Consider the following 23677-nt stretch of genomic DNA (forward strand, 5'->3'; position numbering starts at 1 on the left):
TCCACGATCTATAAAGAACTTCTCAAACTCAACACACACAAAACAGAAATCAGATTAAAAAATGGGCAGAAGATATGAACAGAGACTTCTCCAATGAAGACATACAAATGCCTATCAGACACAGGAAAAAATGGTCATCATCACTAGCCATCAGAGAGATTCAAATTAAAACCACATTGAGATACCACCTTACACCACTTAGAATGGCCAAAATTAGCAAGACAGGAAACAACATGTGTTGGAGGGGATGTGGAGAAAGGGGAACCCTCTTCCACTGTTGGTGGGAATGCAAGTTGGTGCAGCCACTTTGGAGAACAGTGTGGAGATTCCTCAAGAAATTAAAAATAGAACTTCCCTATGACCCTGCCATTGCACTCCAGGGTATTTACCCCAAAGATACAGATGTAGTGAAAAGAAGGGCCATCTGTACCCCAATGTTTATAGCAGCAATGGCCATGGTCGCCAAACTATGGAGAGAACCAAGATGGCCATGAATACTGTTACGCTGAAAAGAAAAAAAAAACCTACAAGTAATTGGTAAGGTTTCTACATGCCAAATAAAGTCAGAAAAATATTGATTCTAAATAACTGTGAAAAGCTAAGGCTGTATTTTGCCATGTCTAGAGCAAACACTGGAAGTATATATGAAATATAGTAAACATCACAATTGACAAACTAAAATGGAATACTAAAAAAATAACCAATAACCCAAAATAAAACTGGAAAGGGCAAACAGAGAAAAAAAGTGAGAATAATAAAAGGATAGATTTAGATATAATTTTACTAGCTTTTAATTTAGATAATTTACTAAATTATCTAAACATATCAATTAAAATAAATTTTCAGATTGTATAGAAAACATGACTTTTTTACACAGTGTGTACAATGAGCTCACTTAAAATTTAATTATATAGGTTAGTTTAAGGTGAAGTGTTTAAAGAAGATACACCATGAAAACACAAAACACTGGGTATTATATGCAACTAAAGAATCATTGAACACAACATCAAAAACCACTGATGTACTATATGTTGGCTAATTGAACTTAATTGACAAAAAGCACAAATCAGAAGAAAGCTGGAATGTTATACTAATATCAGATAAAGTTTATTTCAGAACAAAAAAAAATTAAAAGAGACAAAAGACGGACACTGCATATTCCTAAGAGAATAATAAGACATAATAACCCTAAATGTGTATACCTCTAACAACAGAACTTAAAGCACAGGAAACAAAAATGAATAGAATGAAAACGAATAATAGAAAAATACATGACTATAATAGGATATTTCAGAAATACTCCTAAGTAACAGAATTACCAGACAGAAATCAGCAAATATACAGAAGAATGAAACAAGAACAAGTTATTGAATCTAACTGATGTTTACAGAAAATTCCAACCAAACAGCAGAAAACATATTCTTCTCAAGTGCATATGGAATAGTAACCAAGACAGACCATATCCTCAGTCATAAAACCCTAGCAATTTCAAAACACTTATAATTACACAAAATATGATCTCTGACCAAAATAGAATTAAAGTATAACAGAAAGTAGGACAACCTCCCATCACTTATACATTAAAGATCATACTTGCAAGTGATGAGTCACAGAATAATCTCAATGAATGTAGAAAATATTTTGAACTGAATAAAAATGAAAATATAAAAAATTATATGAAAATTTGTGGGGTACAACAAATGAGTGCTTAGGAGGAAAAATCATGGCAATAAATGCTTACATTAGAAAGAGAATGCAGATCATTTTAGAAGCCACACGAACAGGGCATTAAATAACATTGAATCACATAAAGAAGATGTGATACACACACACACACACACACACACAGGAATATTACTCAGCAATAAAAAGGAATGGAATTTTGCCATTTGCAAAACCATGGATAGATGCCAAGAGAAATAAATCAGTCAGAGGAAGACAAATATCAAATTATTTCACTCACATATGGAATATAAGAAATGAAACAAATGACCAAAGGAAAAAAGAGACAAACCAAAAAACAGACTCTTAAATAACTACAGAGAATAGATGATAACTAGAACAGGGGTGGCTGAAACAGGTGAAGGAAATTAAGAGTACACTTAGTGTGATGAGCAGTATCCTAATGTAGAGAATTGTTGAATCACTATCTTGTACTCCTGAAAGTAATATAACACTGTATGCTAACTATATTAGAATTAAAATCAAATTAAAAAAACAAGGAAAGGAAACTTCCTCACAGTGATAAAGGGTATCTGCAGAAAAAAAATTTAATGGTGAAAACCAGAATGCTATCCCTAGAGATCAGAAGCAAGTCAAGGATGCCCACACATTATGCTGTTCCTAGCCAGTGTGTCATGAAAAAAGAAAGAAAGAAGAAAGAAGAAAAGGAAGGAAGGAAGGAAGGAAGAAAAGGTAAACATACTGGCACAAAGAAACTATCCCCATTCTCCAATAATATGATTGTCTATGCACAAATCCAAGGAATCTACAAAAAAAACCCCTCCTAAGCCTATTAAGTGAGCTTAGTAAGGTCAAAGAATAATAGGTTAACATACAATTATCAATCATTTTTCTATGTACAAGCAATGAACAACTGGAAATCAAAAAACATTTTAAGTATCCAAATAATGAAAAAAATATACCAGGTGGTGGGTATTATAGATGCCACGGATTGCATGGAACACTGGGTGTGGTGAAAAAATAATGAATACTGTTTTTCTGAAAATAAATTAATAAAAAATATATAAAGGATGTGTATACTGAAAACTAAAAATGGTAATGATAGCAAAGACTTAAATTAACAGAGAGAAATACCATGATCAAGGGTTTGAAATCACAACATGGTAACAATATTAACTTTCTCTGAAGTGATATACAGGTTTAATCTAATACCAAACTCACAGCACAACTGTTGTAGACACAAAAGAGATAATACACAAATTATCTGGAAGGGTCAAACAGCTATAATAGCTAAAACACTTTTGAAAAAGAATATAGTTGGATGAATAGCATTATCCCATATTAAGAAGTACCATAAAGATATACAAATCAGGGCAGTGTGGATCAATAGCACATTAAAAGAGAGTTGATAAGTAAGTCCAGAGAAATATGGCCATTTGATCTTTGACAATGCAAAAAGCAAGTCAAAGATGAAAAAACAGTATATTTGAAAAATGGTTTTAGAACCTTTGATCATCTATATGCAAGACAATGAACTTAGATCTACATTTTATACCTTTAAGCAAAGACTAACCCACAAATGGACCATAGATCTAAGTGTATCATGAAAATAAAAAAATATAGAATATACAGAATAAATCTTCATGTCTTGGGGGTTAGGAACAGAGTCTAGAAAAGACAGCAAAGGCAGGATCCTTTGAGAAAAATGTGATAAAAATGTGATAAATTGGATTTCAGTATTAAAAACCTTTGCTCTGTAAAAAGCATTTCCAAGAAAATGAAAAGACAAACTACAAAAATAGGAAAGTGTTTGCAAAGTACATTATCCAACAAAGGACATATATCCAGAATATATAAAGAACTATAAAAAATTAAGTAACAAAATTAACCCAGATTTTAAAAGTGTACAAAGGGCCTTTCATCAAAGAGGGTATAAAAGGGAAATAATCATGTGAAAGATAATCAACACCATTAGCCATTCATGAAATGCAAATTAAAGCCAGGAGGATATACATCTATACATCTACTAGAATGGTTAAAATGCTAAGATGTAAAGGGGTGCCTCGGTGGCTCAGTTGGTTAAACATCTGACTCTTGATTTCAGCTCAGATCATGACCTCAGGGTCATGAAACTGAACCCCATGTCGAGCTGTGCACTGAGTATGGAGTCTGCTTGAAAGTCTCTCTCTCCCTCTCCCTCCCCCATCCCTGCTTGAGCTCTCTCTCCCTTTCAAAAAAAGGTATTAAAAAGTATTACAATACCAAATTCTGGCAAGGATACAGAGCAATTGAAATCTTCCTGCATTGCTGGTAGGGGTGCAAAATGGTTCAGTCACTCCAGTGACTATACAGAAACTATATAGTTTCTTATAAAGTTAAACACTTACAATATGATCCTGTAATCTTATTCTGAGAGAAATGGAAAATTATGTTTACACACAAAAAACTTCACATGAAATTCAGAGCAGCTTTGTTCATACTCAAAATGTAAACAATCCAAGTGTCCTTTAATTGGTGTACTGCATTACGTCTAAATATGAAATACTACCCAACAATTAAAAGAAACGTATACTGATCGTACAAGTATGGATGGATCTTGAAGGCATTATGCTCTGTGTAAGGAGCTAATCTTTTAAGGTTACATACCATATGATTCCACTTATATGGTATTCTCAATAAGACAAGACACTAGTGATTAGGATAGACCAGTGATTACCAGGGTGGGATAGGGACAACTACAAAGGAACAGCACGAGGGAATCGCTTCTCAGCCTTTTGGCTAAGATCAAGTGTAGGAATAGCATGAGGGAGTGTTTTGGAATAATGAAAATATTCTCTGGTGCTAGCTGAATGTTAAACTTCACATGTCTATATATCAAAAGAGAAAATAAATATACTGTATAGTTTTAAAACATTTCTGACTCACCACAGAGTAGAAAAAAAGGTGTTCTGAAAGTGTCAAGTCATTAAACAACATGTCATGTTGTGGACAGAAGCCCAAGTTTTTTCGAATCTCAATTATGTTCTCTGAGATGTCAAATCCATGAATATAAACATTTCCTCTAGTTGGAGGGTAACAACCTGTGATTAAGCAGAAGACATAAAAGAAGCTGAGCATTGGTGAGAGAGCATTATAAGACATTGTAAATTAGTATCTTAAAATTCAGCCTGCTTGCAGATTACTCAAAAGAATTACTATCTCCTACAGAATAGTTTAAGAAAATATCAATAATTACACCTAGATATTGGGATAAGCTATCTTTTTTTTTCTTTTCTGCTTTTGTATACAAATTTTCTACAATGGATAAGGATTATATTGATAATAAAAACATAAATAATTTGCTATACTCTAATACATTCTCATTGCAATTAGACTTTACTGTATTTGTGGATCAAAATAGGTACTGTGTAGATGTTATGACATAATATTGAGGCTCCTGGGTGGCTCAGTCAGTTGAGTCTCTAATTCTTGATTTTGACTCAGGTCATGATTCTGGGGTCCTGAGTTTGGACCCCATATTGGGCTCCTCACTCAGCAGGGAGTCTGCTTGCCTTGTCTCCCTGTGCCCCTCCCCCTGCATCTGCATCTCTCTAAGATAAGTAAATGTATCTAAAAAAAAAAAAAGAAAAATATAAGATTAGGATTATTTAACTTTTGTCTTCAAGAAATTTAAATACTAATAACAGAATGTCCAGATTTGTGGGCAACATTTTTTTTTTTTTGTGGGCAACAATTTGATAACATGTAAAAAAAAAAAACTATAAGACCATTTAAATCCTATAAATCATTTATCTTGTTTAAAAATATACATTCTTTTTAAAACTTGAAACAGAGTTGACATAAAATATATTAGTTTCCAGTGTACAACATAATGATTTGATATTTGCATATATCAAAAAATGATTATACAATGTCTAGTTAGCATATCACCATACACAATTATAATATTTTTCTTGTGATGAAGACTTTTAGGATCTACTCTCTTAGCAACTTTCAAATATATGAAACAGTAAAATTAACTATAGTCATCATGCGGTATGTTATATCCCATAACTTATTTATCTTATAACTGGAAATTTATAACTTTTGATCACCTTCACTCATTTATTAGCCCAGTCCCCATCTGTTGACTCTGGCAACGACCAATCTGTTCTTTATATCTGTGAATTTTTTTTTCTTTGTAAATTCTACATATAAGTGAGACTATACAGTATTTGTCTTTCTCCAACTTATTTCACTTAGCATAATGAACTTAAGGTCCATCCATTTAGTCACAAACAACAAGAGTTCCTTCATCCTTATGGCTGAATAATAATGCATTGGGTATATAGACATCTTAACTATTCATTAGCTGATGACAACTTGCATTTCTAACACATTCCCAGGTGATATTAATGATGTTGCTGGTCAGAGGACCAGACTTTGAGGACATTGAGTTAGGATACAGGCTAAACTGCTATTATCAAAGAGGCCACAAAGAAGTTTTAAAAAGACAGAAATTTTGCATTCATATGATAATCCCAAGGCAAAAAATCCAGGTCGGTAGGAAGATCAACTCCACATTTTTTTTAAATCCATTCATCTACTGAAGGACACTTAGGTTGCTTCCATACCTTGGTTATTATAAATAATGCCACAAACAAACATGGGAGCAGATAACTCTTTATTTGTGTTTTCATTTCCTTCAAGTAAATACCCAGAAATGGAACTGCTGAATCATATGGTAGTTTTATGTTTAATTTTTTGAGGAAACTTCATACTGTTCTCCATAGTGGCTGCACCAATTAACATTTCCACAAACAGTGCACAAGGGTTCCCTCTTCTCCACATCCTTCTCAGCACTTGTTATTTCTCGGCATTTTGAAAACAGCCATTCTAACAGGTATCAGGTGGTATCTCATTGTGGTTCTGATTTATATTTCCCCCATGGTAAGTGATGTTGAGCCTCTTTTCATGTACTTGTTAGCCATCTAGCTTTCTGCTCTTGAAAAATGTCTATTCAAATCCTTTGTCCATTTTTTATTTTATCTATTTATTTATTTATTTTTAATTTTATTTATTTATTTGAGAGAGAGTGTGAGCAAGGAGAAGGTCAGAGGGAGAAGCAGACTCCCCATGGAGGTGGGAGCCCGATGCGGGACTCGATTCCAGAACTCCAGGATCATGACCCAAGCTGAAGGCAGTTGTCCAACCAACTAAGCCACCCAGGCGCCCCTTTTGTCCATTTTTTAAATTGGATTTTTTTTTTTTTTTGCTATGAGTCACATGAGTTCTTTATATATTTTGGATATTAACACCTTACCAGACATGATTTGCAAATATTTTCTCCTATTCAGTGGGTAACTTTTCATTTTATTGTTTTCTTTGCTGTGAAGCTTTTTAGTTTGATGTAGCCCTACACTTATTTATCACTGCTTTTTGTTGCCTTGTTTTTGGTGTCAAATCCCCAAAATCATCTCCAAGATTGAGGTCAAAGAGTCTACTGTATGCCTGTATTTTCATCCAGGAGTTTTGTGGTTTCAAGTCTTACATGTTAATGTCTTTGAGCCACTTTGAGTTGATTTTAGTATATGGTATGAGAGTGGTACAGTTTTCCCAACACCATTTATTGACAGGACTGTCTTTCTCCATTGTATTCTTGGCTCCTTTATTGTAAATTAACTGATCATATATGCATGCATTTATTTTTAGGCTCTCTATACTGTTTCACTGTTCTGTGTCTGTTTTTATGTCAATACCATACTATTTTTGATGACTAGCTTTGTAACATAGTTTGAAATAAGGAAGCTTGATGCTTATACCTTCTCTAGATTGCTTTGACTATTTAGGGACTACTGCAGTTCCATACAAATTTTAAGACTGTCTGTTCTATTTCTGTGAAAAATGCCATTAAAATTTTGATGGGATTTGCACTGAACTTGTAGATTGTTTTGGGTAACAATATTAACAATATTGTTACTAATGGAGTATCTTCCACTTATTTATGTCTTATTCACTCCTTTTCACTCCTTTCAGTGTACAGGTGCTTCACCCCCTTGGTTAATTTTGCTCCTAGGTATTTTGTTCTTTTTGATGTAATTATATGTGGTGTTTTCTTCTTTCTTTCTTTCATTTTTGAGAGAGAGAAAACACAAGCCGGGAGGGAGGGGTAGAGGGAGAGGGAAAGAAAATCCCAAAAAGGCTCAATGCTCAGTACAAGCCCAATGCAGGGCTTGATATCACAACCCTGAGATCATGACCTGAACTGAAATCAAGAGTCAGATGCTTAACCAACTGAGCCACCCAGGCACATCTCTGACAGTTTATTTGTGTATAGAAACACAATGGATTTTTGTAGACAGACTTTATGTCCTGCAACTTTACTGAATTAATAGTTACAAAAGTTTTTTAGTGGAATCTTTATAGTTTTTTATATATATTATGTCATCTGTAAATATTTTTTTCCTTTTTGATTTTGATGCTTTTATTTCTTTTTCTTGCCTAATTGATAATTGTGTTAAATAAAAGAGGCAAGAGTGGGCATCCTTGTATTATTCCTGATTTTAGAGGAAAAGCTTTTAGCTTTTTACTATTGAATATGATGTTAGCTGCAGGCTTGTCATATATGGCTTTTGTTATATATGTTAAGTATGTTCTCTCTATGCCCAGTTTGTTTAGAGTCTTTAAGTGGATGTAGAATTTTGTCAAATGTTTTTCTGCATCTATTGAGGTGCAGAAAAAGACTATAAATAAGACTATTTATAGTCTTAAGATATATTTTTGAAAATTATATTTAAAAATATACTCCAGGGGCACCAGGGTGGCTCACTGAGTTAAAGCCTCTGCCTTCGGCTCAGATCGTGATCCTGCAGTCCTGGGATGGAGCCCCACATCCGGCTCTCTGCTCTGCAGGGAGCCTGCTTCCCCTTCCCCTTTCTTGGAACTCCTGGGTGGCTTGGTCTGGTAGGCTGCTGCCTTTAGCTCAGGTCATGATGCCAGAGTCCTGGGATCAAGCCCCACATCTTGCTCTCTGCTCTGCAGGGAGCCTGCTTCCCCTTCTTTCTCTCTGCCTGCATCTTTGCCTACTTGTCATCTCTGGCAAATAAATAAATAAAATCTAAAAAGAATTTTTTTAAATACATTCCAAAGTGGAAAAGTCTTTCAAAAACATCTAAATAAGGCTACTTATTTAGCATTGATGGTAAATGCTAAAAAAAATTAAAAAGAAAATGACAAGTTAACAACCGCATATTAATTTAAAAGACTACTATATGGCTATTAAAAAGAATTCTATGTAACTACTAAAAATACAATGTGGCCTTGGAAATAATATATATACAGACTACATCACAAAAGGAAATTTCAATATGTTATGTTCTTTAAAAACTAAACACAAACTATCATGTTACATAGTAATAACATTAATATTTTATAAACAATTAAGAAAGATTTATTGAAAAGATGTGAAAAATTTAGAATTTTACTTTCATTAGGTTCCTTCCTTCTCATATCATTACTCAAATTCTTACATTTTAAGGTGTTTTAAATGACAATGATAGTGGAATATCAGGGAAGTAAAAAAGCACCTGTTTTTGTATACTAAGAAAAAAAAAAGCAAAAACTACCAGAATCAACTTGCTAAACTCAGAAAAGTATTCAAAGGTTTGCAGCAACGCAATACTTAATCAAGAAAAAGATGAAGACCTTGATGAGCACTGAGTAATATATGGGACTATTGAATCACTGTATTGTACAGCTAAAACTAATATAGCACTGTATGTTAACTACTGTGGAATTAAGATTGAAAAAGGACTACACTTATTGTGATGAGCACTGAGTGACGTAGGGAATTGTTGAATCATTATTACCTAGCAAAACTGTCTTTCAAAAATGAAAGAATAACAAGAAATTAAGACTACCAGACAAACAAAAGTTGAGAGTTCATTACTAGGAGACCTCCATTACAAGAAATGTTAAGAGTTCTTCAGGATGAAACATAAAGATGCTAAATGGTAATATGAAAGCATATTAAAATATAAAACTCATTGTAAAGGTAAATAATGTAGACAAATACAGAACACTATAATGCTATGGTGAGTATAATACATGTAAAATAGTGGTGAGTAAATCACTCATTTTTTGTATAAAAATTAAAAGACAAAAGTATTAAAATACTATACATATAAAAATGTTCATCAGCATACAACATAAAAAAGATGTCAATTGTGACATTAACATAAAGCATGTTCATGTGGAAGAAATAAAATTGAGTTCTGTTTGTGATTGAAGGTCAGTTGTTACTAATTTAAATAGAATATTATAACTATAAAATATTTTATGTAAGTTCCAAGGTAACCATAAAGAAAATACCTACAGAATAAACATAAAACACAAAGAGAAACAAATCAAAGTATGTAATATAAGATAATATATAATATATATATATATGTCTAAGATAAATATATATATATTTATGAAAGAAAAAAGTAGAGGACAAAAGAACTATAGAAAAGACAATTTTAAAAATGGCAATGGTGAGCCCTTCCCTATTAATAACTACTTTAAGTTTAAATGAAAAGACCTAAAAAGATATAGAGTGGCCAAAATGGATAAACTAACAATGCCTAACTATAATGCTCTCTACAAGGACCTTTACTTTTTATTTTATTTAAATTCAATTAGCCAAGGTATAGTAGTACATCATTAGTTTTTGATATAATGTTCATTACTTGAGTGTATCACCCAGTGCTCATCAAATCACATGCCCTCTTTAACGCCCATCACCCAGCTACCTCACCCTTCCATATACCTCCCTTTCCACAACCTTCAGTTTGCTTCCTGGAGTCAAGAGTCTCATGTGGTTTATCTCCCTCTCTAATTTCTTCCCAGTTTCCCCCCCCTCACCCCTTTCATCCTCTGCATTATTCCTTATGTTCCACACTAGTGAAACCATGTAATTGTCTTTCTCTGGTTGACTTATTTCACTTAGCATAATCCCCTCTAGTTCCATCCATGTCAATGTAAATGGTAGATATTCATCCTGATGTCTAAGTTATATTCCAGTGTATAAATACACCATATCTTCTTTATCCATTCATCTGTTGAAGGACATCTCAGCTCCTTCCACAGTTTGGCTATTGTGGGCATTGCTGTTATGAACATTGGGGTACTGGTGCCCCTTCTTTTCACTGTATCTATGGGTTAAATACTCCAAAGTAGTCATAGTGCAACTGCTCTGTCATAGGGTAGCTCTATTTTTAATGACCTGAGGAACCTCCATATTGTTTACTAGAGTGACTGTACCAGCTTGCATTCCCATCAACAGTGTAAGAGGTCTCCCCTTTCTCCAAATCCTAACCATCACTTGTTATTCTACAAGGAACTTTAGATTTAAGGACATATATAAGCAAAAAAGGAAGGCATGAGAAAAGATATTCACGAGAGAGAGAACAGTATTATATAACGGTTATATCACATAATAAATAATTAAAGTTACAGAAAGATATAACAATTATAAATATATGTGTCCAACATTAGAGCACCTACATATATTAAGTAAACATTGGCAGAGCTACAGGGAAGATTACATAGTAGCAGTATTATATTACATGGAGACTTCAATATCACACTTTCAATAATGGATAAGACATCTAGACAGATAATCAATGATGAAACAGAAGTGAACAACACTAGGGACCAAATGGATCTAATAAGCATTCTAACAGCAGAAAATATACATCTTTTCAAATGCACATAAAACATTCTCCAGGATATATCATATGTTAAGTGACAAAGTATCATACACAATTTTAAGTTGTAAATAACAAATTTAAGACTCAAGTCATATGCCGAGTATCTTTTCAAACCACAATGGGATGAAACCAGGAAGCAAAAGAATAAAAATTAAAAAATTCATAAATGTGGAAATTAAACATAACATTCCTGGAAAACAAATTGTTCAAAAAATGGGGGAAAAAGGAAAGTTAGAAAATATTTTGAGACAAATAAAAAGGAAAATACAAAATATTAAAACCTATGGAATATAGCAAAAACAGCACTAAAAAAGTAGTTAATACTGATAAGTGTTCATTATAAAATAAAAAAGGTAAAAAATACACATCCTAACTTTACATCTCAAAAAACTAGAAAAATAACTAATTCCAAGATTTGCAGAAGGAAGGAAATAAAAATATTACCAAAAAATAACCAAAATGGAGACTAGAAAAATAGTAAAAGAAATCACTGAAAGTAAGGTTGGTTTTTAAAAAGAGAAACATAATTGACAAACCTAGTCTAGGTTTGTCAATTCATAGTGCATACAGTGGCTCACTTGATATTCCATAAGTCATTTAGGCTTCTTCACTTTTCTTCATTCTTTTTTCTTTTCACTCCTCTGACTTAATAATTGCAAATAGCCTATCTTCAAGTTTGCTAGTTCATTTTCCTACCTGCTCAACTCTGATGTTGAAACCCTCTAATAAAAATTTTCAAATTAGTACTTACATTTTCCATATTCAGGATTTGTGTGGGTTTTTAAAAAATTACTTCTACCTCTATTAGGATTTTGTTTATGCATAGTTTTCCTCATTTCATTTTGTTGTCTGTGTTCTCTGAAAATCTTAAAATGACTTTTTGCCAGGTAATTCAGAGATCTGTGTTTCTTTAGGGTCATGTTCTAGTGCTTTATTTTGTTACTTTGGGGCAGGTTTCCGTGTGTGTGTGTGTGTGTGTGTGTGTGCGTGCACGTGCGCGTGTTTTGTATGCCTTGTATTTCGTTGATATTTAAATATTTAAAAACAGACATCTCTCATAGTATTTATGGACTAGCTTCATGCATGGGAAGTCCTTCACCCATCACCTCAGGTTTTGGGACCTTAAAATATTTTCTGGGGATGGGTCTTTGGGGTTTTGCATATGTTTTCATTCTGCTATATACGGCCGCTCCAAACTATCTTAATTTCCTTAAGCATCTTGGTGATTTTGTTTCTTTTGTAGTTCTCTGCATATTTTCTGTTGCTTCCTTGGCATCTGAGTGGGGAATTGCACATTTCCTGCTGCCTTAAAATACTTTAAAGTGCTGCAGCATTTGCCTGTGTTTTCCTGTGACTTCCAAACTGTCATCCATAATACATTGCCACTCCCATTAGTTCTCCATTAGGCAAAGCAGAAACCAGTCCCTTGGGCAGTCCCTAGACAAGCCAGAACATTGGATAGAAGTTCTAGTCTTTTCTTTCTGTCCCAAGGGAGTAGCTTGGAATTGGCGCATTTCCTCCTCATTGTGCCATGACATGCTAGTAGAGGAGTTGGGGTGAGAAAACGCCATAAGGTTCCTGCCCTTTTTGGTATTTGACATGCATACATATGCATGCTGCAGCATCCAAACTTGTTTTTGGAGTTTCTAAAAAGGTATGTTTGTCTGCATATTATTGTTAACTTAGTGTCTCTATGGGGAGGAGGGTCTGGAGCTTCCGAGTTCACCATATTTCTGATGTGACTCTCACCTCCTGCTTCTAAGTTACCTCTATCTTCATTTAGTCTTGTTTAATTGCTGTAAGCCTTTTCCTGTTTCCCGAGTTCTGGCAAAATTGATTCTGACATTTTGTGCTTGTTTGTATATACCTTGCCTATGAAGGGACCAGAACCTGGAGTTACCATCTCTGAGAATTTGCTCCTAATGGTTGCTTCTGAGCTCATTCTTGGTGTATGAATAGGATTTCAATAGGTGGACTGATGGTTCAGGCACTCCCATGGAGAGAAAGGGCATGACCATATACAGATGGAAAAGTGCATTATATGTGTTCTGTCATTACATGTAGAACATGGTTGTGTTCCAAGATAACATGTAAAGCATATCAACTATATATAATGCATATATTATCGTGAGGTTAATGACAATTCAGATCATAACCTTGTGATACTACCTAGGTAGCCATGTTGTTAAGAAGAGGTTTAAAAGAGACCTAGAGGAAATCAGTTCAAATATATAAAATAGCAGAGAATGCAGGTAGTGTCTGTCCTTCCTGAGCTAGTTTTGGCATCATTTTAGTTTCAAAGGGGAGGTTGTTATATTTCAACTACTAGGCTCAGCCCTGTTCCAGCCTCTAGAACCTATGCTAACCTCATACACAACATGGGATTCATGATTCTAGTTGTCCATAGTACTCCTTATCTATCCATTCTTCCCTTTTGGTGAATGCAGTGTGTCTAACATATAAACTTATATAAAATATTCTCCCATGGCTTCTTATTGCAGTCAGCATAAATTCTAATCTTCATATGGGGGCGCCTGGGTGGCTCAGTGGGTTAAGCCGCTGCCTTCGGTTCAGGTCATGATCTCAGAGTCCTGGGATTGAGTCCCCCACATCGGGCTCTCTGCTCAGCAGGGAGCCTGCTTCCTCCTCTCTCTCTGCCTGCCTCTCTGCCTAACTTGTGATCTCTCTCTCTGTCAAATAAATAAATGAATCTTTAAAAAAAAAAAAAATTCTAATCTTCATAGCATGGCTTCCCTCAAACCTTTCATGATTTGACCACTTGATTATTCCTCTAGCTTTACCTTTTGCTATTATTCAGATTCTATCTCTGATCTAGTTAGTTCCCTCCTTTCAAGTCTCCTAGTCTTTGCTGTGTCTATAATATTCTTTGGTTCCATTCATGGACCTTTAGATATCCTATTTGTCTCAGATTTGATGATACTTCCCTTTTTCTCACCACCCCCAAGACAGGTTATGTTGCATTCTGTTAGGTGAACAGCATCCCACATATAACATCTCCTTTTACACTTATGATGTTAGTTTCAAGTTTCTTTCCTCTATCTCCACCAGCGTACAAAATTGAGGGTAACAACCCTGTAATCATCACTGTATTACCAATTCCTATAAAAGGATAGGCATATAAGTATTTTCATTGAATAAATGAATCAATTTATTACATTACCAAGGGCATCTTGGTTGTAAATAATTAAAGTGTAATAAAAACCGCAACACTGAAATAACAACATACTCAATACCACAAGGTGCTGATTGGTTTGAAGCCTTAGAAGGAACCTGACTTCTGCTCTAAACAGAAATAAATACATACCTATGAGAAGAGACAAGACTGTGGTTTTTCCTGCCCCATTTTGTCCTAGAAGAATAGTGATTTGCCCCTTATATAAATTCAAAGACATGTTGTTTACTACTACTTTGTCACCAAATTCCTGTGAGATAAAAGAAAGAATTGTTATCTGTCACTATCACTTATGAAAGACAAAACACTCACATACTCTACCCTTAGAAGAAACAACATTATAAAACAGGTGAAGATAGGAGGTACAGGTTTCCAGTTATGCAAGTCATGGGCATGAAAGGTATAGTACAGAGGATATGGTCAATGGTACTATAACAGCATTGTAGGGTGACAGGTGGTAGTTTGCTGGTGGTGAGTGCAACATAACATACACACTTGTCAAATAACTATGTTGTCCACCTGAAGCTAATGTAACACTATGAGTCAACTATAGTTCAACAAAGAAGTAAAAAAAAAAAAAAAAAAAAAAAAGCAACCTTATACTACCAACTTGTGAAAAAAGATAATGTGAACAATGAACAACATTTGTAGGTCACTGAGTTTATATATTAGGCAAAATAGGTGTGATCTGGTAAGGAAAATGGAGGCCCTTCTATAGTCTATGTTGGAAGAGTGTAATATAGTAATTACGGGCTTACTCAATTATAGTAAGAGCTAGGAAACTTCATAGAAGTTGCCACTGATGCCATGATTTCAGCCAGAAGTTTGGTGATTCACAAGAGCATGCCCGGAAATTCTTGAGATTCTAAGCAGAATTAATACATTTACTAATTTCTGAAGCTGTTTCAAAAAATAGAAATGGAAGGAACACTTTCAAACTCTATGAGGCCAGCATTACCTTGATCCCAAAACCAGACAAAGACCCTGCCAGAAAGAAAAATTATAGAGCAATATCCCTGATAAACATGGATGCCAAAATTCTCACTAAGATACTACCCAGTAGGATCCAACACTATATTAAAAAGATTATTCACCATGACCAGATGGGATTATTCCTGGGATGCCAGGGTAGTTTCACATTTGCAAATCAATCAATATGATACACCACATTAATAAAAGAAAGTACAAGAACCATATGATCCTCTCAACTGATGCAGAAAAAGCATTTGATAAAATACAGCATCCTTTCTTGATTAAAATTCTTCAAAATATAGGGATAAAGGGAACATACCTCAATATCATAAAAGCCATCCATGAACAGCCCACAGCAAATATCATTCTCAATGGGGGAAAATCTGAGAGATTTTCCCTAAGGTCAGGAACATGACAGGGATGCCTACTCTCACCACTGCTGTTCAACACAATACTAGAAGTCCTAGCCTCAGCAATCAGACAATGAAAAGAAATAAAAAGCAAACTGGCAAAGAAAAACTCAAACTTTTTCACTCTTCGAAGATGGCATGATACTTCATGTGGAAAATCCTAAAGACTCCACTTCAGCAACATGGCAGGATAAAAAAATCAAGACAGAACTCAGCTGCATTTCTTTTTTTTTCCCATTTTATTTCTTTTCACTGTTCTAAAATTCATTGTTTATACACCAAACCCAGTGCTCCATGTAATATGTGCCCTCCATAATACCCACCACCAGGTGCACCCATCCCTCAATCTTCCTCCCCTCCAAAACCCTCAGTTTGTTTCTCAGAGTCCACAGTCTCTCATGATTTGACTCCCCCTCAGACTTCCCCCATCTCACTTCTCTCCATCTCCCAATGTCCTCCATGTTATTCCTCATGCTCCACAACTAATTACAACTTTAATAGACTTTGGCTTCTAGAAATGACATAGGAAGTGATTATTATAAACTTTCTCCCACTTTTTTACTCCCCTAAATAAAAATTTGTTATAGGACTTCCCCCCCACCTTATTTATGGAGTCATCTTATCTATTAAAAGATATGATAAGCATAGAAATTGTAAGAATATATTTTTATCCATGTTCATCAGGGATATTGGTCTGTAATTATCCTCTGAGAGGGGATTTTCTCTGGTTTGGGGATTAAGGTAATGCTGGCTTCATAGAATGAAATTGGAAGTTTTCCCTCCATTTCTACTTTTTGGAACAGTTTCAGAAGAATTTCTGTACACTAACAATGTGATTGAAGAAACAGAAGCGAAGGAATTGATCCTATTTACAATTGCAGCAAAACTCATAAGAGATACCTAGGAATAAACCTAACCAAAGAAATAAAGGATATATACTCTAGAAACTATAGAACACTTATGAAAGAAAGTGAGGAAGACACAAAAAGATGGAAAAGCACTCCATGCTCATGGATTGGAAAAATTAACATTGTGAAAATGTCTATAGTACCCAGAGCAATCTACACATTCAGTACAATTCCTATCAAAATTCCATTGGCATTTTTCACAGACCTGGGACAAACAATCCCCAAATTTATATGGAACCAGAAAGGATACCAAATAGTCAGGAGAATGTTGAAAAAGAAAACCAAAACTGGGGGCATCACGTTGCCTGACTTCATCCTATATTGCAAAGCTGTTATCATTAAAACAGCATGGTACTGGCACAAAACAGGCACATAGATCAATGGAACAGAACAGAGAGCCAAGATATGGACTCTCAACTAATTTTTAACAAAGCAGGAATGAATATCCAATGGAAAAAAAAGACAGTCTCTTCAATAAGCGGTGCTGGGAAAATTGGACAGCCACAAAGAGAAGAATGAAACTGAATTACTTTCTTCCATCGTATGCAGAGATAAACTCAAAATGGATGAAAGACTTCAGTATGGGAAAGGAATCCATCAAAATTCTAGAGGAGAACACAGGCAGTCACAGCAATTTCTTGCAATACACATCTCTAAAGGCAAAGGAAACAAAAGCAAAACTAAAGTATTTGGACCTTATCAAGATAAAAACTTCTGCACAGCAAAGGACATAGTCAACAAAACTAAAAGGTAACCTATGGAATGGAAGAAGATATTTACAAATGACAGTACAGAGGGCTGGTATCCAAGATCTTTAAAGAACTTCTCAAAATCAACATCTGGAAAACAAAAAATCCAGTCAAAGAATGGGCAGAAGACATGAACAGACACTTCTCCCAAGAATACATACAAATGGCCAAAGACACATGAAAAAATGCTCCATATTACTTGTCATCAGGAAAATACATATCAAAACTACAATGACATACCACCTTACACCAGTTAGAGTGGCAAAAATTAACAAGTCAGGAAACAACAAATGTTGGAAAGGTTGTGGAGAAAGGTGACCTCTCTTACACTGTTGGTAGGAATGCAAGCTGGTGTAGCCACTCTGGAAAACAGTATGGAGTTTCCTCAGGATGTTCAAAATAGAGCTACCCTACGACTCAGCAATTGCACTACTGGGTATTTACCCCCAAAATACAGATGTAGTGAAAGAAGGGGCACATGCACCCCAATGTTCATAGCAGCAATGTCTACAATAGCCAAACTGTGGAAGGAGCTGAGATGTCCTTCAACAGATGAAACGATTAAGAAGATGTGGTTCAGATATAGAATGGAGTATTAGTCAGCCATCAGAAAGGATGACTACCTACCATTTACATTGATATGGATGGAACTACAGGGGATTATGCTAAGTGAAATAAGTTAAGGAGAGAAAGACAGTATCATATGGTTTCACTCACATGCAGAATATAAGGAATAGTGTAGAGTATTGCAGGGACAAGGAGAAAAAACTGATTGGGAAGAAATCAGAGAGGGACACAAACCATGACTCCAGGAAACAAACTGATGGTTGTGGAAAGGGAGTTGAGTGCGGGGATGGGGTAAGTGGTTGATGGGCAGTAAGGAGGTCATGTGAAGTGATGAGCACTGGGTGTTATATGCAACTAATGTATTACTGAACTTTACAAGAAAAGCTACTAATGTATTATTTGTTGGCTAACTGAATTTAAGGTAAGAGGAAAAGAAGATAAAAACTAAAAAGAAACATAACTTATAGTGATAAAAACTAATTTCTAAAATGAAAATATAATGCATGATATATACAAATGCAGGTTAGATGCTGCAAAAGAAAAAAGAAAAAGAGGAGAGAGGCAAGATGGTGGAGGAGTAGCCAACTGATAGGACATCAGGTCTCAGGAGTTCAGCTACATAGTTATCAAACCATTCTGAATACCTACAAACTCAAACTCAACAGGAGATGGAAGAGCAGAGCAGAAATTCTAGGAACAGAAAATCGATCACTTTCTGGAAAGTAGGATATGTGGAAAAGTGAATCTAAAGCTACAGCAAGATAGACCATGGTGGGAGGGGCTGGCTCCCAGCAAGCAGTAGAGCAGCACAGCACAAAATCAGAAATTTTAGAAGTCTACTCCACTGAGGGACATCAATCTAGAGGGTAACCAGGGGTGGAACACTTGTGGAGATAGTATGGTCTCAGGTCCCGCGGGGTCACAGAAAGAACGGGAATTTCTGAGTGTGGCAGAACTCCCAGGCATCAGAGCAGGGAAGCCGACTACAGAGACAGAGCCGAGGAGTGAGCTTTCAGATCAGGGTTACATTAAGCCATGATCCAAGGCACAGTCGGGCCACTGTTCTTCGAGAAGAGACCCCACAAGGGACAGATCCAGGGAGATTCACCTTCCTCCTCTGGGAGGAGCAGTGTGGCAGGAATCTCCTGGGTTTGGAGACTCCAAACAGGGCTGTGCACCAGAGATAGAAACACTCAGTCACAGGCTGGGTGAGCACAGAACATGGCCGGAGACCAGGGAGACAGGAGTGATTGATGGCTTATCTCTGAGCACACTGAGGAGTGGGACCCTAAGCTCGGCTCCTCCAGACCAGAAATTAGAAGGCCACCATTTTCATTCCTGTCCTCCAGAGCTTTATGGAAAGTATTCAGGGAACAAAAGCTCCTGAGACCAAACCCAAGCAGATTACTTAGCCTAGCCCCTGGCAAGGGTGGTGCAATTCTGCCTGGGGCAAAGACATTTGAGAATCACTGCAACAGGCCCCTCCTCCCAGAAGATTACCAAGAAAATCCAGCCAAGACCAAACTCACCAATCAAGGAGAAGAGCAGAACTCCAGAGCTAAGGGGAAAGCAATGCAAACAATTCATGGCTTTTCCCCCATGATCCTTTAGTCTTGCAAAGTTAATTTTTTTCTTATTTTATTTTTCTTATTCCTTTTTTTAAACTTTCCTCTTTTAACATTTTTTAACTAGTTTATCTTAACAATACCTTTCTTAAGAAAAAAATAAGTCATTATTATAGTTCTATTTTATCCCTTCATTGTATTAAACCTTATTTTTTGTATACATATAGGTTTTTTCTAAAAAGTTTTGGGATACAAATTCTTCTAATAGATCAAAATATACCCTAAATTAAGCACAGAGTTTTGTTCTGGTCTCCTGCCTGAGCACATGCACTCCTCTTTTTTTTCTTTTCCAATTTACCTTATCAATCCCTTTTTTAGAATTTTTTAAAATTTTTCATCTTTATAGTCATGTTCCATCCCTTCAATGTATTTACCCTTATTTTTGGTGTGTGCATATATGTGTGTACACACACACACACACACACAAATAAGGGTAAATACATTATATGTATCTTTTAAAAATTTTCATCTTTATAGTCATATTCCATCCCTTTAATGTATTTACCCTTACTTGTGTGCATGTACTTGTGTACGTATATACATATATACATACACACACACACACACACACACACACACACAATTTCTTTAAAATTTTGGGAGGTAGCTTCTTCTAAGAGACCAAAATACACTCAAAGTCAAGTGGGTGGCTCTGTTCTATTCACCAGTCATATATATATATACGTACACACACACACACACACACACACACACATATATATATTTTAATTTCTTTTTCCCTCCTTTCTTCTCCCCCCAGTCTTGGGTCTCTTCTGATTTGGTTATCATACATTTTCTGGGGTCTTTGGAACCCTTTTAGTATTTTATTCCATCGTTCATATATTCTTTTTTTTTCCATTTTTAATTATGATTGGTTTTTTAAAATAATTTTTTAAAAAACATATAATGTATTATTAGCCTCAGGGGTCATTCATATATTCTTATCTGGATAAAATGACAAGGCGGAAAAACTCACCACAAAAATAACCAAGAGGCAGCACCAACTGCTAGAAACCTTGGTCCCTACAGACCAATATGGACATTGGTAATATGTCAGAACTAGAGTTTAGAATGATGATTCCGAAGGTGCTAGCTGGGCTTGAAAAAGGCATGGGAGATATTAGAAAATATCTTTCTGAAGAAATAAAATCCTTTTCTGGAGAAATAAAAGAACAAAAATCTAACCAAGTTGAAATTAAAAAAAGCTACTAATGAGGTGGAATCAAAAATGGAGGCTCTTACTGCCAGGATAAAAGAGGCAGAAGAGAGAATTAGTGATATAGAAGACCAAATGATGGAGAATAAAGAAGCTGAGCAAAAGAGAGACAAACAACTACTGGAACACGAGGGGAGAATTTGAGAGATAAGTGATACCATAAGACGAAACAACATTAGAATAATTGGGATTCCAGAAAAAGAAGAAAGAGAGGGGGGAAGAGGGTATATTGGAGTGAATTATAGTAGAGAATTTCCCTAATATGGCAAAGGGAACAAACATCAAAATCCAGGAGGCACAGAGAGCCCCCCTCAAAACCAATAAAAATAGGTCCACACCTTGTCATCTAATAGTAAAACTTACAAATCTCAGTGACAAAGAGAAAATCCTGAAAGAAGCTCAGTACAAGAAGTCTGTAACATACAATGGTAGAAATATTAGATTGGTAGCAGACTTATCCACTGAGACCTGGCAGGCCACAAAAGACTGGCACTAAATGAGAAAGACATGCAGCCAAGAACTGTATTCAGATAGGTTATCACTGAAATAGAAGGATAGATAAAAAGGCTCCAGGACAAACAAAAATGAAAGGAATTTGCAAACTCCAAAGCAGCCCTACAGAAAATATTGAAAGGGGTCCTCTAAGCAAAGAGAGAGCAAAGTAGTAGACCAGAAAGGAACAGAGACAATAAGTCACTTATTGTCTAAGTAAGTCACTTATAGACAATACAGTGGCACTAAATATGTATCTTCCAATAGTTACCTGGAATGTAAATGGACTAAGTGCCCCAATCAAAAGACACAAGGTATCAGAATGGATAGAAAAATAAAACCCATCAATATGCAGTCTACAAGAAACTCATTTTAGACGCAAAGACACCTCCAGATTTAAGGTGAGGGGATGGAAAACAACTTACCATGCTAATGGACATCAAAAGAAAGCTGAGGTGACAATCATTGTATCAGATAAATTTGATCTTAAGCCAAAGACTATAATAAGAGATGAGGAAGGACACTATATCATACTCAAAGGGTCTGTCCAACAAGAAGCTCTAACAATTTTAATATCTATGCCCCTAACATGGGAGCAGCCAACTATATAAGCCAAATAATAACAAAATCAAAGAAACACATTGACAATAGTACAATAATAGTAGGGGACTTTAACACCCCTATCACTGAAATGGGCAGATCATCCAAGCAAAAGATCAACAAGGAAATAAAGGCCTTAAAAGACACACTGGACCAGATGGACATCACAGATATATTCAGAACATTCTATCCCAAAGCAACAGAATACACAGTCTTCTCTAGTGCACATGGAACATTCTCCAGAAATGATTACATCTTGGGTCACAGATCAGGTCTCAACTGGTATCAAAAGTTTGGGATTATTCTCTGCATATTTTAAGACCACAATGCTCTGAAACTAGAACTCCATCACAAGAGGAAAGTTGGAAAGAACTCAAATACATGTAGGCTAAAGAGCATCCTACTAAAGAATGAATGGGCCAACCAGGAAATTAAAGAAGAATTGAAAAAAGTCCTGGAAACAAATGAGAATGAAAACACAACTGTTCAAAATATGTGGGACACAGCAACGGTGGTCCTGAGAAGAAAATACATAGAGATACAGCCTTTCTCAAGAAACAAGAAAGGTCTCAAGTACACAACCTAACCCTACACCTAAAGGAGCTGGAGGAAGAACACAAAGAAAGCCCAAATCCAGCAGGAGAAGAGAAATAATAAAGATCAGAGCTGAAAGCAGTGAAATAGAAACAAAAAGAACAGGAGCTTGTTCTTTGAAAGAATTAACTAGGAGCTGGTTCTTTGAAAGAATGAATAAGATTGATAAACCCTTAGCCAGACTTATCAAAAAGAAAAGAGAAAGGACCGAAATAAATAAAACCATGAATGAAAAGAGGAGAGATCACAACCAACACCAAAGAAATACAAACAATTATAAGAATATATTTTGATCAACTTTACGCCAGCAAATTTGACAATCTGGAAGAAATGGATGCATTCCTAGAGACTTATTAACTACCAAAACAGAACCAGCAAGAAATAGAAAACCTTAAAATACCCATACCAGTAAAGAGATTGAAGCAGTAATCAAAAATCTTCCACAAACAAGAGCCCAGGGCCAGATGGCTTCCCAGGGGAATTCTACCAAGCATTTAAAGAAGAATTAATACCTACTCTACCGAAACTATAGAAATGGAAGGAAAACCTCCAATCTCACTTTATGAGGCCAGCATTACCTTCATCTCAAAACCAGACAAAGACCCAATCAAAAAGGAGAATTACAGACCAATATTCCTGATGAAGATGGATGCAAAAATTCTCACCAAAATACTAGCTAATAGGATCCAATAAGTCATTAAAAGTATTATTCACAACAAACCAAGTAGGATTTATTCTGGGGCTGCAAGGTTGGTTCAACATTCACAAAACAACTTGATACAATACGTTAATAAAAGAAAGAACAAGAACCATCTGTTACTCTCAATAGATGCTGAAAAAGCATTTGACAAAGCAAGCATTGCTTCCTGATCAAAACTCTTCACAGTGTAGGCATAGAGGGCAGATTCCTCAATATCATCAAAGCCATCTATGAAAA

At 35.4% G+C, this 23677-nt stretch overlaps 1 protein-coding gene and 1 pseudogene across 1 annotated transcript in view; one reads left to right on the forward strand and one right to left on the reverse strand.

Annotated features, from left to right (window-relative positions):
- The window catches only part of LOC132027305 (phospholipid-transporting ATPase ABCA3-like), a 174484-nt gene that overhangs the window by 111472 nt on the left and 39335 nt on the right, over nucleotides 1-23677 (reverse strand). Inside the window, exons 11-12 of the mRNA XM_059416057.1 lie at nucleotides 14740-14857; nucleotides 4609-4763 (exon numbers count right to left, since the gene is read on the reverse strand). Coding sequence (XP_059272040.1) covers nucleotides 4609-4763; nucleotides 14740-14857 — 273 coding nt within the window. The remainder of the gene's footprint in view (nucleotides 1-4608; nucleotides 4764-14739; nucleotides 14858-23677) is intronic.
- On the forward strand, nucleotides 4442-4609 carry LOC132027318 (U2 spliceosomal RNA; annotated as a pseudogene).

The sequence above is a fragment of the Mustela nigripes genome, chromosome 11, assembly GCF_022355385.1.
Source record: "Mustela nigripes isolate SB6536 chromosome 11, MUSNIG.SB6536, whole genome shotgun sequence".
Taxonomy (NCBI): Eukaryota; Metazoa; Chordata; class Mammalia; order Carnivora; family Mustelidae; genus Mustela; species Mustela nigripes.